The 15322-nt window shown below is 45.1% G+C and overlaps 1 protein-coding gene across 1 annotated transcript in view; it reads right to left on the reverse strand.

The window, feature by feature from the left end:
• Positions 1-12483, reverse strand: part of MICOS10 (mitochondrial contact site and cristae organizing system subunit 10) — a 31843-nt gene extending 19360 nt beyond the window's left edge. Inside the window, exon 1 of the mRNA XM_047727009.1 lies at positions 12282-12483. Coding sequence (XP_047582965.1) covers positions 12282-12345 — 64 coding nt within the window. The 5' untranslated portion in view covers positions 12346-12483. The remainder of the gene's footprint in view (positions 1-12281) is intronic.
• Between the last annotated feature and the right edge of the window lie 2839 nt (positions 12484-15322).

Genomic DNA, 15322 nt, shown 5'->3' on the forward strand with positions numbered 1-15322 from the left:
TCACAAGTAGGCAGAGAGGCAGGCAGAGAGAGAGGGGGAAGCAGGCTCCCTGCTGAGCAGAGAGCCTGATGCGGGGCTTGATCCCAGGACCCTGGGATCATGACCTGAGCCAAAGGCAGAGGCTTTAACCCACTGAGCCACCCAGGCACCCCAGTATAATTTCTTTTGTGAAGAATCTTATCAAACATTTGCCCACTTTCTTTCTTTCTTTCTTTTTTTTTTTAAGATTTTGTTTATTTATCTGAGACAGAGAGAGCATGCATGCACGCGTGAGCAGGGTGAAGGGGTAGCAGGAGAGGGAGAAGCATGCTCCTCATGGAGCAGGGAGCCAACTCTGGCTTGATGCCAGGACCCTGGGATCATGACCTGAGCCGAAGGCAGATGCTTAACCAACTTAACCACCCAAGCACCCTTACCCATTTTCTCAAATGCGGTCTTCTTACCACTAAATTTAAGAGTTCTTTATTTTTTAAAAAGATATTATTTGAGAGAGAAAGCACGGGAGAGCACAAGGGGGGGGTTGGGGCAAAAGCAGAGGAAGAAGCAGACTCACCGCTGCGGGGGGGGGGGGGGGGGGGGGGGGGCAGTGCTCCTGGGATATCACACCCGCCATCAAGGCAAGTGCTCAACCAACCAATCGAGCACCTAGGCACTCAAGAATTCTTTATTTATTATGGAAACAAGTCCTTTGTCAGATACATGTACTGCAAATATTTTCTCCCATTCTGTGGCTTGCCTTTTTGTGCTTTTAATGGTTTCTTTCAAAGAGCAAAAGTTTTAGATTTTGGTCAAATCCCGTGTATCAGTTTTTTTCTTTGTGACTTTGTTGTGACCTAAGAAATCTTTTCAGAACTCAAGGTCACAGATATTTTTCTCCTATGTTTTCTTCTGGAGTTTTACAGTTTTAACTTTTACATTTAGACTTGTGATTCTTTCCAGTTAATTTTTATGCACGATAATGAGGTTCATTTTTTTCCCTCTATATGGATGCCCAGCTATTCAAGCAGTTTTTTTTTGTTTTTTTTGTTGTTGTTGTTGTTTTGTTTTTTGTTTTTTGTTTTTTATATTCAAGCAGTTTGATGGAAAGATGTTCCATTCCCCGTTAAACTGCCTTGGCATCTTTAACTGACCATCTACTGATGGGTCTACTTCTTGACACTGATCTAGGTGTGTCTCCCTTCCCCAATACCACTGTCTCGTTCACTGCAGCTTTACAATAAGCCTTGATGGCAGGTATTGACTGCACTTTTCCAACTTTGTTTTTCTAAGATTTTATTTATTTATTTTGAGAGAGAGAGAGAGATCACAAGTCGGCAGAGAGGCAGGCAGAGAGAGAGGAAGGGAAGCCGGCTCCCTGCTGAGCAGAGAGCCCGACTCTGGGCTGAATCCCAGAACCCAGAGGCTACATTTAACCCACTGAGCCACCCAGGCACCCCCAACTTTGTTTTTCATTGTAAAAACCGCTCTGGTGACTTTGGATTGTTTACACTTTAATACAGATTTAAAAATCAGTTCAGGGGCGCCTGGGTGGCTCAGTTGGTTAAGCAACTGCCTTCAGCTCAGGTCATGATCCTGGAGTCCTGGGATCGAGTCCCACATCGGACTCCCTGCTCGGCGGGGAGTCTGCTTCTCCCGCTGATCTCTCTCTCCTCTCATGCTCTCTCAAGTAAATAAATAAAATCATTTAAAAAAAAAAAAAAAAGCTCCAGCATGTGATGCAGCGCACATATGGAGATAATTAAATTGTAATATCCATTTCAGAAGAACTCCCATGGTGTTGATTTGTTCCATTAAAAAATTTAAAAAAAGGGGCACCTGGGTGGCTCAGTGGGTTAAAGCCTCTGCCTTCAGCTCAGGTCATGATCTCAGGATCCTGGGATCGAGCCCCGCATCGGACTCTCTGCTCAGCTGGGAGCCTGCTTCCTCCTCTCTCTCTCTCTCTAACTACTTTGATCTCTGTCTGTCAAATAAATAAATAAAATCTTTAAAAAAAAAAAACTAAAAAAAAAAATCAGTTCAATTTTTATAAATATCTCTGAGCATTATTTTTCTTGCTAGAAAGAGAGAGAATACAAATTTCCTCACTGAGTTGCCAGGAGGGTAACAGGGGATAATACATTAGTGTACCAAGTACAGTGGCAGATACCAGGCATTCACACAAAGTTAGCCTCCTCTCTCTCTCCCTCTCTCTCCCTCTCATGGTCTTTAAATAAACAAGATCCAATCTAGCAATACCCTCACATTTTACTAATGGGTCAATGGCCACAGTAAAAATATTACCACACCAAGAAGACTTTTGTAAGTAAATATTTGTGTTTTCACTTGGATTCAATACTGAAATGCACTTGCCAGAGAAAGCAATTCGGCATATTTGCTAATAAACCGTTTCAGGCCACATTTTAGGAAAGCATGAAACCACAGCCAGAACAAAAATCTAAATATGTTTGGAAGTTCCATATAGTGCCTAATTACATTATTCTATAACACTAACACAAAATTCCCCTCTAGCAAGATCACAATGTTCCATTATTCATACTGCTGCCGCAGACGGAAAAAAGTATTTTTACTCTCAAAAACTGTTTAGAAATACATATAACAAAATATGGCTACTAACTCAACAATTAACATGTACAAATTTGAGACCCAAAACCTATAAACAGCCAAAAACCTTTGAAGTATTTTAGTTTAGCCTAAGTGATATCACTCCATGAAACAGAAACGGATCAGTTTGCAAACACAGGCTACAAGGCAGTTTTTGGTGAGCCACCAATACTTTGTGGCAACCCACATTTATCAGATGAACTGATATTTACAGAGAAACAACAATTTGCTTTCTTTTTCCATGACCTTATTCATTGGCCTCTTTCAGTATAGTGTTTTTTTTTGACATGAAAATGGCCTTCACAATTAATTTCACTACACTTAACTGGTTACTGGATGAATACACAAAATCTGCTGGTTAATTCTAAGGCAGGTCACCTGCTAAGTCATTTAAAGTCCCACTCTCTTAACAAGGAAGAAACAAGGCCAAACCCTTTCTTTTCATGAAAATGAACGCATGGCAAAGCAATTTCATCTCTGTTCACTGAGCTGCATATAACCAGCGACCCAGCCCAAGAGGTACCAGAAACTAATAAACTGCAAAGTGTTGCCTGGGCTGCACTCCTGCCTCTCCTATTTGTCGAGAGCAAGACCACCTCCATTTACGTAGACCCTGACTCCTGAGGGTGCACATTTCAAGTTCTGTAAATAGGATCGCTGCACAGCACTGTGACATCGGTCTCCGTTCCACTTCTTTGTCCCCATCTTAGTTTTGGTTTCTTCTATCAGATCACCTCATCTTCAGCATAAATTAACAACAACATACTAACCAAACTCTCTGCCTTCATCTCGGTCCTTTCTAACTCATTCTCCTGGTGCTACTTCAGTGATCTTTCTGAAATCAGAAATCCAACCATGTCACTCTTCGCCTTCACATTCCATGGTTCTTCCTAATGCTACCCAAAGAGTTGCCACACAACCCAGCAACCCAGCAAACCCACCCGTAGGGGCATACGTACCCAAAAGAAATGAAGACAGACCCCAACATAAAAACTTGTATATTTGGGCACCTGGGTGGCTCAGTGGGTTAAACCTCTGCCTTCAGCTTGGGTCATGATCTCAGGGTCCTTGGATCAAGGCCCACGTCGGCTCCCTGCTCAGCAGGGAGTCTGCTTCCCCCCCCCTCTACCTGCCTCTCTGCCTACTTGTGACCTCTCTCTGTGTCAAATAAATAAATAAAAAATCTTTAAAAACAAACAAACAAACAAAAAAACTTGTATATTTGATCACCGCAGCATTATTCCTGAAAGCCAAAAGGTATAAACAACTGGGCGCCTGAGTGGCTCAGTCAGTTAAGTGTCTGCTTTGGCTCAGGTCATGATCCCAGGGTCCTGGACTCTGCCTCCTCCCCCACCCACTCGTGCTCTCTCTCAAAAACAAATAAAATCTTAAAAAAAAAAAAAGTACGAACAACAAAAATGTCCATCAGCTGGTAAATGGATAAACAAAATATTGTATATATCCATATCATAGTATTCAAAGGTAGCAGAATAAATGGTATTAATACTAACAGTATTAATATAATAATCATTAATATAAATAAAAGTAGTATTAAAAATTAATAAACAGCATTCTGTTTGTTAATACATGTCAATACTACCCAAACAATCTACAAAGTCAAAGCAATCCTTATCAAAATCCCATGATAGGGGCGCCTGGGTGGCTCAGTTGGTTAAGCATCTGACTCTTGGTTTCGGCTCAGGTAACAATCTCAGCATCATAGGATTGAGTCCCGAATTGGGTTCCATGCTCAGCAGGGAGTCTGCCTGGAATTCTCTCTCTCCCTCTCCCTCTGCCTCTCCTCTTGTTCTCTCTCATTCTCTCTCACTCTCTCTCAAATAAATGAAGTATTTGTAAATCATTTATCTGACAAGGGGTTAATATCCAGAATATAGAAGAGAACTTCTAAAACATAACAATAAACCAATTCAAAAATGGAAAAGGAACTTGAGCAGACATTTCTCCAAAGAAGATATACATATGGCCAGTGAGCACATGTGAAGATGTTCAACATCACTAATCATTAGGGATAGCAAATCAGGACCACAACGAGATCAATGAGATACTAGCTTACCCCCACTGGGATGGCTACTGTCAAAAAAAAGGCAGGAAGGAAACAACTGTTGGTGAGGATGTGAACTAATTGGGACACTGGTGCACTACGGGTAGGAACGTAAAATGGTCCAGTTGCTGTGGAAAACAGTGTGGCAGATCCTCAAACTGTTAAAAATCGATTTACAATATGACCCAACAATGCCACTTCTAGGTATGTACCCAAAAAGAATTGGAAGCAAGGTCTTCAAAAGACAGGTGTGTACCATGTTCACAGCAACATTACTCACAATAGCGTCCATCTGTCCACAGCTGAATGAATAAGCAAAATGTGTTACACACGCACACACACACACACAACAAAATCCTACTCAGATTTAAAAAGGAGGCAATTCTGATATATGCTACAACGTGGGTGAACCTTGAGGGCATCACATAAACTGAAATAAGTCAGTTTCAAAAAGGCAAGGACTGTGGGACTGTACTTCCAGGAGGTACTTAGAGAAGTCAAAATCACAAAGAGAGAAGGTAGAACAGAGGTGGCCAGGGGCTGGGGGGAGGCAGGAGTCAGTATTAAACGGGTACAGAGTTTCGGGCTCACAGATGAAGAGTCACAGAGAGGGGTGGCGGCATTAACTATAAAACACTACGAATGGACTATCATTCACCTACACATTTTTAAGTGGGTCAGATGGTAAATTCTGTTATGTGTATTTTATCACAATTAAAAAAAAAATGGGGGGAACAAAAGGGGGAAATCCGCCATAGGGCTATCAGGCTTAAGTGTGGTCATGTATGTAAAACGGAAATGCCAGGGTCTGCCAGCTCGCGCTAAGTGCTGGACGAATGGCTGCCGCTGTCATCATTTCCAGCAGAAGCCAGAGCCTCTCGGTCCTCTGGGACGACGCCTGCACAGCTTCCAAGGCCCTGAATGCAGTCCTCCACCTGGTCCACCTATTAAATGCCTACACAACTCTCCAAGGTGGAGCTCCAAGGTCACCACCTTCTTTGCAAATTCCTCCAGAAGGTAAGCCCCTCCAGGGTAAGGCTGCTACTGACCATCTGTGCCCCGCACCCCCCAGGCTCTCCAGAATCCCTGGCATTAAGCTGGGGGTGGTGGGGTGGTGATTATACATTAACAATTACTGTTACATATATAAACTGGAATACTGATCATCAGGCTTCCATACTACCCACAGCAGCAAGATGAAAGCAAATGTGGTAAATATTTTAACTTATGACTGCCAGCTTTCATTCACATGCCTGCGGCTAATATTTATCAAGTATAGGTAATTCCCTAATTGCTCTATAAAGAATATCTCATTTTATCCTTACTTGTAACAACCCCCCCTGAGAAAGATACTACCATTCCATAGATAAGGAAACTGAGGCACAAAGAGGAACTTCTCTCTCTCTCCCTTTCTATTCTTTCCTTCCTTCCTCCCTCCCTCCCTTTCTTCCTTTCGTTTTTTTTTTTTTTTAAAGATTTGTTTTATTTATTTGACAGAGATCACAAGTAGGCAGAAGCAGGCAAAGAGAGAGAAGGGGAAGCAGGCTCCCCGCTGAGCAGAGAGCCCAGTGCGGGGCTCAATCCTAGGACCCTGCGACCATGACCCAAGCCGAAGGCAGAGGCTTAACCCACAGAGCCACCCAGGCGCCCCTCTTCCTTTCTTTCTTATAAACTCTGTGCCCAATGTGGGGCTCAAACTCATGACCCTGAGATCAAAAGACACAGACTACCAACTGAGCCAGGGAAAAGAAAAGGAAAGGACTGTGAATGCCCCAGAGTCCACTGAACGCAACACACTCCAGGGCTGTTTCCCAATGTCCCAGGCTTGCACTTTTCCTTGTTACCAAGAAAATGAAAACCCTGCTGTGCTGAATATACCTACCTTGCAGAGACAGCCTTTTCCCGGAAGGCACCACAGCCTCGGACAACCCTGCCCCAACCATGACATCTCCTTCCCTTCTGGATCTCCTGGCCAATTCACAAATTAGTAAGACTAGATATTCCGGACTCTGGCCTCTCAGTGGAAGAGAAATGCGGGGAAAAGGGACACAGTCCATTGTACAACTTTGCAAGTCACATTAGGAAACCCAGGACCTCTGCATGAATTCAGGAAGTACTGGGATCAGATTTTCCTCCAAGCCTCCTTGGGCAAATCTGCAACTCTGAGGCCCGGCCGCTATCATGCAGACATCGACTTGGTCATGAGGTCACAGCCGGCTAGCCGGACCTCCAGCATTCAAGAGAGAGTTATAACAAGGCTCTGAGGACAACGGCAGTGCTTCCATGACCCACGCTTGCAGGGCTTAGAAATTCTCAGATCACAGGGAAGCACCTCCTGAAGTCTTATAGCTGGCTTTTTCTCATCTCCTGGAATCTTGTTTTCCCGGGGAAACAGAAAACAGATATAACCACCCATCCAATCCAGAGAAACAAGCACAAGCTGAGGGTATCAGCTCTGTCCCAGGGCCTTTAAGCCCTCTATTTTGGGAAGATACCTTGCCTTCTAGCCTCATTAACAAGAAGGTGTGATTTATTCATGTGGGTACACACAAGACAAATTACTCGGTATGTACAAGGAAAACAGCCGGCACAGTCTGTGAACTGAGGGCAGAAAGAAAACCAGAGCATTCAATAAATCTGATAAAACTTCAAAATAAATCCATAAAATTAGCAAAAAACGATTAATGACGCGTTCACATAAAAACTAACGGAACAGGGGCACCTGGGTCGCTAAGTGGGTTAAAGCCTCTGCCTTTGGCTCGGGTCGTGATCCCAGGATCGAGCCCCGCATCGGGCTCTCTGCTTAGCGGGGAGCCTGCTTCCTCCCCTCTCTCTCTGCCTGCCTCTCTGCCTACTTGTGATCTCTGTCAAATAAATAAATAAAATCTTAAAAAAAAAAAACTAACGGAACATGCCATTCATAAAATGTCATCTTCACTCCTTTTTAATTTCCTGCAATAAGGCTTTGGCACTACCACTGAAATCAACATCACCCTCTACTTGTTTAAATACAAAAGTGTTCTCTGGTTCATGTTTCTTAGCTGACTACTCCCAAACATTTCTACTACTATTTGTTATAAAGATCTACTGACAATAATTTACATCCCCAGATGAAATAAAGGGTTGGTAAAAAGCCCCTAAATTACAGGGACACACAGTCAAACATGTGAACTAGCAAAAATTCACCTGAAATCTACCTGACTTGACTTTTTAACTTAAATGCTAATTCATTCAGTTAATAAACACACAGTGAGAAGCAAATACAGGCAGAGAATGTAGTCTGCAAAATTCTTAGCAAAACACATCTTTCTAACAGTAATTATTGTATGCCTTCTCTGTGTCAGGGGTTAGGCGATCAGCAGTGAACAAAAATGTCTCTGGGCCTCATGAGTTCATATTCTAGCGAGGACGGACAATCAAGTAAAGAAAAAAATCACAAATTTCAGATGGTGCCATGCGCTATTTTTTTTTAAAGATTTTATTTATTTATTTGAGAGAGAGAGAGGTCATAAGTAGGCAGAGAGGCGGAAGCAGGCTCCCCACTGAGCAGAGAGCCCATGCGGGCCTCGATCCCAGGACCCTGAGATCATGACCTGAGCTGAAGGCAGAGGCTTAACCCACTGAGCCACCCAGGCGCCCGGTGCCATGCGCTATTAAGAAAAATTAGTGATGTGATGGAGAATAAACAGGACACCTAGGAACTTATTCAATGCTAACAAATTTATTTAAAAAAATACATTAAGTTCAAGCTTTATGGAGGAACTAGGCAAGGCATATGAGTGGCAGGAATAAGAACACAGGCCAAAGAGAAGGGTGAAAATGTGAGGGGGAGAAAGGAAAAGAAAGGCACAGGAGCTGAAAGAAACAGATGTGTAAGGAACAATGGCCTATTGTGTCTATGACAGGGAGGCATGTGTTTTGTTTTGTCTGATTCGTGGGCTCAATATATTAGGTCAAGCCGTATTAGAAACCACCTATCCTATCACACTCCTATTATACACAAATAGTATCTTAAAACCAAAATTAACGAGGGAAATAAAACTGCTTTTCTTATGATGGCGAAGGGCAGGAAAAAGGTATTTGTGAATCAATGTAGCTCTTCCCGCAGGATGAAATCACAGAATTTTCTGTTGAGACATTGCTCCAGCTTCAGAGTAAGAGATCCGCGAAGAGCAGTTTTTTCTAAAGAACTACCGTCTAAGTACAAGCTTATATGCTCTTTAACTCAGCTGTACTACATCTAGGCTAAACATGAGCACTGAAAAGTCATTTTTCAGCAAACCAGTGGGAAAAGGACAAAAACCCTTCAGGTTTAAGGCAGCCAAACACAGAGAAGCCCTCACAAAGGGAGCTGTCCGTTCACCTTGGATTCCCTTCAGTCTCTTGTCAAGCCAGAGCCTGAAATTACCAATACGTAGCTGAAAGCCCACGTCTTCTACAAAGCCTCCCATCTACTTCTGGCAGGCGGCCATCGTGAGTGTCCACCTCCATCCTGCTGTGGACCAGGCAGCAAGCGGCCAAGGAGGTTTGAAGGGTCTCACAACATCACTGCCGACGGGAAAAGGAACCAATTTGCTCACTACAGAGTGTGCCCATCTCCACCGTCTCCAAGACTCTCAGACTAAAGGCTCCCCAAGTATCCCTTCTGTGCTTCCTCGCTCTTATGCCCTTTCTCTAAGTCCACTACTAAAGGGACTACACCCTCCGAATCTGAACTCAGCTTCTCCCACAAAATTAAACTCCCTACTCAGCTTCATTATCAGTCTCAAACAACTCAATCATGTAAGTAGAAAAGTGACCAAAATCATGATCGCTGTTCTCACTGGTTTTCTGCCATCCCCCATGATCAGTTTCTAGTCCTTCCTTACTTCCTCTAAACGAGGTGTTTTATGTCCAAGTTCCCATCAGCGGATCACCCCTTAACCCCATTCTAACCTTGGAGTCTTCTTTGTAAGAAACGGAATGAGGCAAAGTTAACCAGTTGGAGAGAAAGATGAAGAAAATAGCATTTACTGAGTTCCTACTATGAACTTGGCACTGTTCTAGCCTAGGAGGTGGGAATTTCTATCTCCATTTTATAAATGGGGAACAAAGTTGAATGTTTCTTCAATATACCCATTCCTCTCTGGTCTAACAGAGCAGACTTTCACCACTTCAAATCCACAGCACCGCTGGCCTCCTCAACTCCTGACCTGTTCTGTATAAAACACTGCCAGAACAATCATACCAAAATTCCATTTATATCACACCAATTCCCTGTTGAGGGAAGTGAAATGCCTTCTGCTTCTCTATTTGCCCACAGACTGGCCCAGAATTCAGTAATTATTTGTTGCTTAAAATCATCCCATGATTCCCCACCAGCTTAGAGCTAATGAGCCCGAGAACCAGAAAGTAAGAGGTGTTTAGGGCAGCTGTGTTGAATCCGCACCACGCATGTGAAAAAGCCAAAAGCAATTCAGGAGCCGTTAAGATAAAGTGGAATTTCTCTAAGACATTTCACAATTCTGACTCCACCCAAACCAGCCTTCTTCACGGAGCGGGGCTACTGGATTTAGAATGCCTGGGTTCGAACCCCCGCTCCTCCATGGCTAGCTTCTTAACCTCTCCATGCTTCAATCTCCTGCTCTACAAGAGTTCAACTGGGCTGGGCCTCTGTTCCAGTTTTCCCACGCTCCCTGACTATCCAAGTCCAAGTCATTCTCCAGAGGTCGGATAAAGGCCCATTTTCCTTGCAAACTCTCACTGGATGACCTCAGCCCATCACCACACTGACTGGGTTCATAACAGCTCTACAACAGGAGGAGCCTGAAGGGCTCATTTCAAGTCTTATCGGTCATCATGTATCACTGCGTCTCGCCGAATTATTTCCCCTGTGTACACCCTTCCCCCACCAATGCCCCACTCACAAATGACAGCCATGCCACTCACTCCCTCAGGTGATCCTCAGTGACACAATATTAATATCAACAATTATTATGACCACATTTGCTGCCTCCGTAAGGGCCAGGCACTGCACTCAGTTTCCTGTATATTTTACTATCCTTCAATCTTCCTAATTCTTTTAGTTAATCTTTTTATCCCCATTTCATAGTGGCAGAAGAGAACCGACCCAAAGCCACAAAGCTAGTGGGGATGGGGACCAGGGTGAAGAGCCTGAGGGATAACGTCAAACTGAGCGGTGTGCCTCCCACTCGTGTACCTACTGCCATCGTGTTGCTTAGTACTTAGTGTGTTCATTTAAGAGCCACATGTTAAATCTCTCCAAAAACGATTTCTTGGCTCACTTACAGAATAACCCATTCTTAATAAGTGATTCATACCCAAGCCTTTACTTAAACAAGCTTGTAATCCTAACAACTCGGTGAGATAATAATTGCTGTTGTCAATTTACAAATGAGGAAACAGAGGGACGGAGGAGCTCAACAACTTGCCCCCAACCACACAGCTGGTAAGTGAATTCAAGGGTGAAGCGACAGCTGTGATCAAGTACGTACTCCTCTTACTAACTCCTCTCGACAATTTTTATTAAGCACAAGCAAACCCAGAAAGGGTCTACGGATACGGCAGTGACTACACCAGAACTCCTCTCTGCTCTCACCGCGCTTACCATCTTCGTTCTCTTCCAACACTGTCATTCAATGGACACAATCCTAAATCCCCTTAAATACTCAAGTTTTCCATTAAAAAAAAAACATCAAATTTGGTTAAGAATTAGTATCAAAGAAAAAGCATGGGACTCGAAAACAGAAAACCTGAGTTACACTTCCAACTTTGCCATTTCTGAGCAACTGTGTCACTTCTTGGACCCTGGACAAATCCGTTCACTGATTCTCGATTTCACGACCTGTACGAGATAAGTGTACTTAGTTGCCACACCTACCATAGTGTCTGGCACTTAGTACACGCTCCATAAGTGAACTCCCATCTTTCCCCTCCCCTCCATCTAGTGACTTCATAATCCGCCTCGTCACTGAGCACGTGTGAAAAGGCTCCGCGGAGTTACACCCGGGACCAAAAAGTGTCCAGTCCCTTACTTCCCAGGGCAATTCTCCCTCCAGATCACTAGGTCTCCAATTTCAGGCCGCTGACTACTCTGCTGCCAATAAACCGGGTTACGACTCCGGAATGACAGCGACGCTCGTTAGGGCCTGGCAGTGTCTATAAAACGCTCCCCATGACCTTCTTTAGAAGGCACTTGTTTCAGCCGGCGAGCACTGTGCCCCCTGACCGGGCTCCACGCCCCGTGCTGGAAATGTGGCACCGGGGAGGAGAATGTCCAGCCTCTGGCACGAGGTTGCGCCCTGCAGACCGCTTTCTACTCGAGGAGCTCTGCACCTCTCCGGCCACCTGCCAGCCCGACTGCCCCCCACCCCTCGTCCCCGGAGCTGCGACTCCTCCCCTCCCGCCTCCCGGGGGGCCCAGGCTCCTCCGGCCGCGTCCCTCCGCTGCCCGAGTGGCCTCCCGCCCGGCTCGGTCAGCTCGCCCCGGCCCGAGGGGTTGGATCAGACCGGTCGGCCTGACCTCCTCCGGAGCTTCCCTTCCGCCGGCCTGGTCAGTGGGACCTGAAGCCGGCCGCTCGGCTCCCGGAGGGGCCTGCCAGGGACGAGACGCCCCTTACCTATCTTCACCACCGCGTCCGCCATGCACCGGTCCCACTTCCTGCCGAGCTCTGAATCCGACATGTTCCCCACCCGCAGCTCCCGCTTTCCTTAAGGTCGGGCCCCGCGCTCCCACTGCAGGCAAGTCTCGCGAGAGCCGGCCGCGGGTCCCAGGCCCGGACGGCCGGCGCCGGCCTGACAGATATCGCGAGATGATCTGAATGCTTCCGCCCTTTCCGGTTTGTGGGGTTTTTTTTTTTTTTTTTTTTTTTTTTTTTTCTTCAGTTGGTTGTCAGGGTGACCGGTTGCCTGGAGGCCCGAGGTGACCCTGACCTTGGAGCCGCGCCTACCTGAAGCCTGCGAGGTTGACAGGCTTCCCGGGCGGCATCCAGAGCTCTGTCGGGAAGGCCCTTCCTCCGCACCAGCTTCCGGCGTTGGCCCTGGAAAGTCCCAGGGAAAGTGAGGGCACAGCGTTGATTTATTCATTCATATACTCACTGGACTGTTTCTACTCCCTCATTGACTCGTTTATTGCAGTGGGACTCCCGCCTGCGCCACGACCTGGGAAACTGCTCTGACAAAGGTCACCTAAGCCAGAGAAGAAGGGATGCTTTGGAACCTCTACACGGCGCTGGGCACAACTGCGCCCTCCTTTCTGGTCCTCCTTGTCTCCGCCTTCTCTTTATTCATCCGACCTCCAGGACACAGACTTTCCTAGTTCTGCTGCTGACTCTAATCTTTAGGTGTCCTTCCCGGGTTGCTTTTTCCCCGCCAGCTGCTTAAAGGGCGTGGGTTCCAAGGAGTCCACCCATCCCCTTTTCCCTCTGCATACTCTCCGAGTGATGGCAACCACTTTCAAATTCTATCTCCAGCTCAAACGTCTAGCTCAAGCCTCGTGTTCATAATCCAACCTCCTTGCTGGTAGCGTTGATTTAAGCCCTCCTTCCCCGTTTGCCTCCCCCATGCTACCAACAAACACAAATTTGACCATATTAATCCTGATTAGAAGCTGTCAGTGAGGGGCGCCTGGGTGGCTCAGTGGGTTAAAGCCACTGCCTTCGGCTCAGGTCATGGTCTCAGGGTTCTGGAATCCAGCCTCACATCGGGTTCTCTGCTGGGTGGGGAGCCTGCTTCCTCCAATCTCTCTGCCTGACTCTCGGCCTACTTGTGATCTCTGTCAAATAAATCTTAAAAAAAAAAAAAAAAAGTTGTCAATGACATTCCATATATATCCAAGACTCAGAGTTCATTCTTCGAAGCCTACACTAATAGATCTTAGAGCCCCCTCTTCATCCACTAATAGAGCATAGAGATCCCTCTATCTTCTCATTGTCCAAGTAGCTTGGGTACCCCCATAGAATTCTCCACATTCTATTAGAACATCTCTTTACAGATGATTGTATCTGCCAGTAAAACTAGAAGCTCATTCCCCTTCATCCGCACACTCCCTGTTCAGAGTGCAATGCCTTGGACAGTAGGATGGATCTTCTATGAAGTGCTTCTTGAAATGAACTGAATTCATTGACCCATTAATTTATTTATTTTTGGCAACTTTAACAGTAGAACTGCCGGACCAGTTCTTACCATGACAGAGCCCCTTCCTTTAGGAAGGCTTCCTTCCATGACCACCCTTCTTCTAGCTCTCATCTGAGTTACATTATCAGATTATATTCTAATTCTTTGTGTATCTCTTGGATGTGACTGGGAGCTCTGTGAGAATGAGGTCCGTGCCATTTTTGTATCCTGAATGACGAGCAGAGAGCCTGGTATATATTAGATTCTCAATAAATGCTTTTTTGAATGGATGTAAGAATGGGTGAATGAATAAATAATGATTGATTGGATGAATTAGAGAGAAAAATTCTCTCAGAGCACCTGACTGGCTCTGTCAGTAAAGCCTGAGCCTCTTGATCTCCGGGTCATGAGTTCAAGACACATGATGGGTGTGGAGCCAACTTTAAAAAACAAAAAACACTGTTCTAGGGGTGTTGTATAGTATAGCATTTGTGTTGAAAAAGGAAAAAAACTAACTTCACTAAATACCTATGATGTGTCACCAATAGCACCAGGCATCTCATATAATTCCATTTATCCTCACAGCAGATTAAAATTAGTATCTTCACTTTCACAAATTTGGAAACTGAGTCTCAGAGAAGTCGTATGGAAGATGCACAAGGCTCTGCATTGTGTAGAATTAGAAACTGACAGAGGCATTTTTATTGGATTCGAGAGAGTTGTAAACTTTTGTAGAAGGCAGAGAGCAACTTACAAAAGCAATCAGAGGCAGATGGTATAGAATGAATTCTGGAGTCAGGCTGTCTGGGTTTAGATCCCAGCTTTGTCATTTCCTAGGCTTGTATCTATTTTTCTCTCTTTCTGTTCCTTTCCCAACACAATGTTTTGTTCACTGCTGTATCCCCACTGCTACAACATTATGTGACACATAATGTTTGCTTGATAAATATGTGTTGGTTGAATAAAAGAAACGAAAACTCTGTGGAGTTTTCATGGCTCTTGGAGAACAAAGACCCATACAAGTGTGGAGCATAGACATTAAAAAACAGCAATACTTTCATTGTAAACTTAGTAAACATTTGAAATGTTTAGAAATAGATTTCCCAGTGCTGGAGAAGGGATTTACAAACATGGAATGGGGGAACCCTGGCAAGAACTCTTTGCTTTTGGATTGGAATTGAATGTATTGGTATGAACTCATGGTATTTAATATAATGGAGGTAAATACAAATATATACGTGCATATTTCCTGATCCTGTGTGGGAAAAGGTCTAAAACAGTGACACCAGGCACCTGGGGGCTCAGCTGGTTAAGTGTCCAACTCTTGATCTCAGCCCAGGTCTTGATCTCAGGGTTGTGAGCTCAAGCCCAAGGTTGGTTGGGCTCCACACTGGGCATGGAACCCACTTAAAAATGAAAGAAAGAGGGGTGCCTGGGTGGCTCAGTGGGTTAAGGCCTCAGCCTTTGGCTCAGGTCATGATCCCAGGGTCCTGGGATCGAGCCCCACATCGGGCTCTCTGCTCAGCACGGAGCCTGCTTCCCTTCC

This window comes from Lutra lutra, chromosome 4 (assembly GCF_902655055.1).
Source record: "Lutra lutra chromosome 4, mLutLut1.2, whole genome shotgun sequence".
NCBI lineage: Eukaryota > Metazoa > Chordata > Mammalia > Carnivora > Mustelidae > Lutra > Lutra lutra.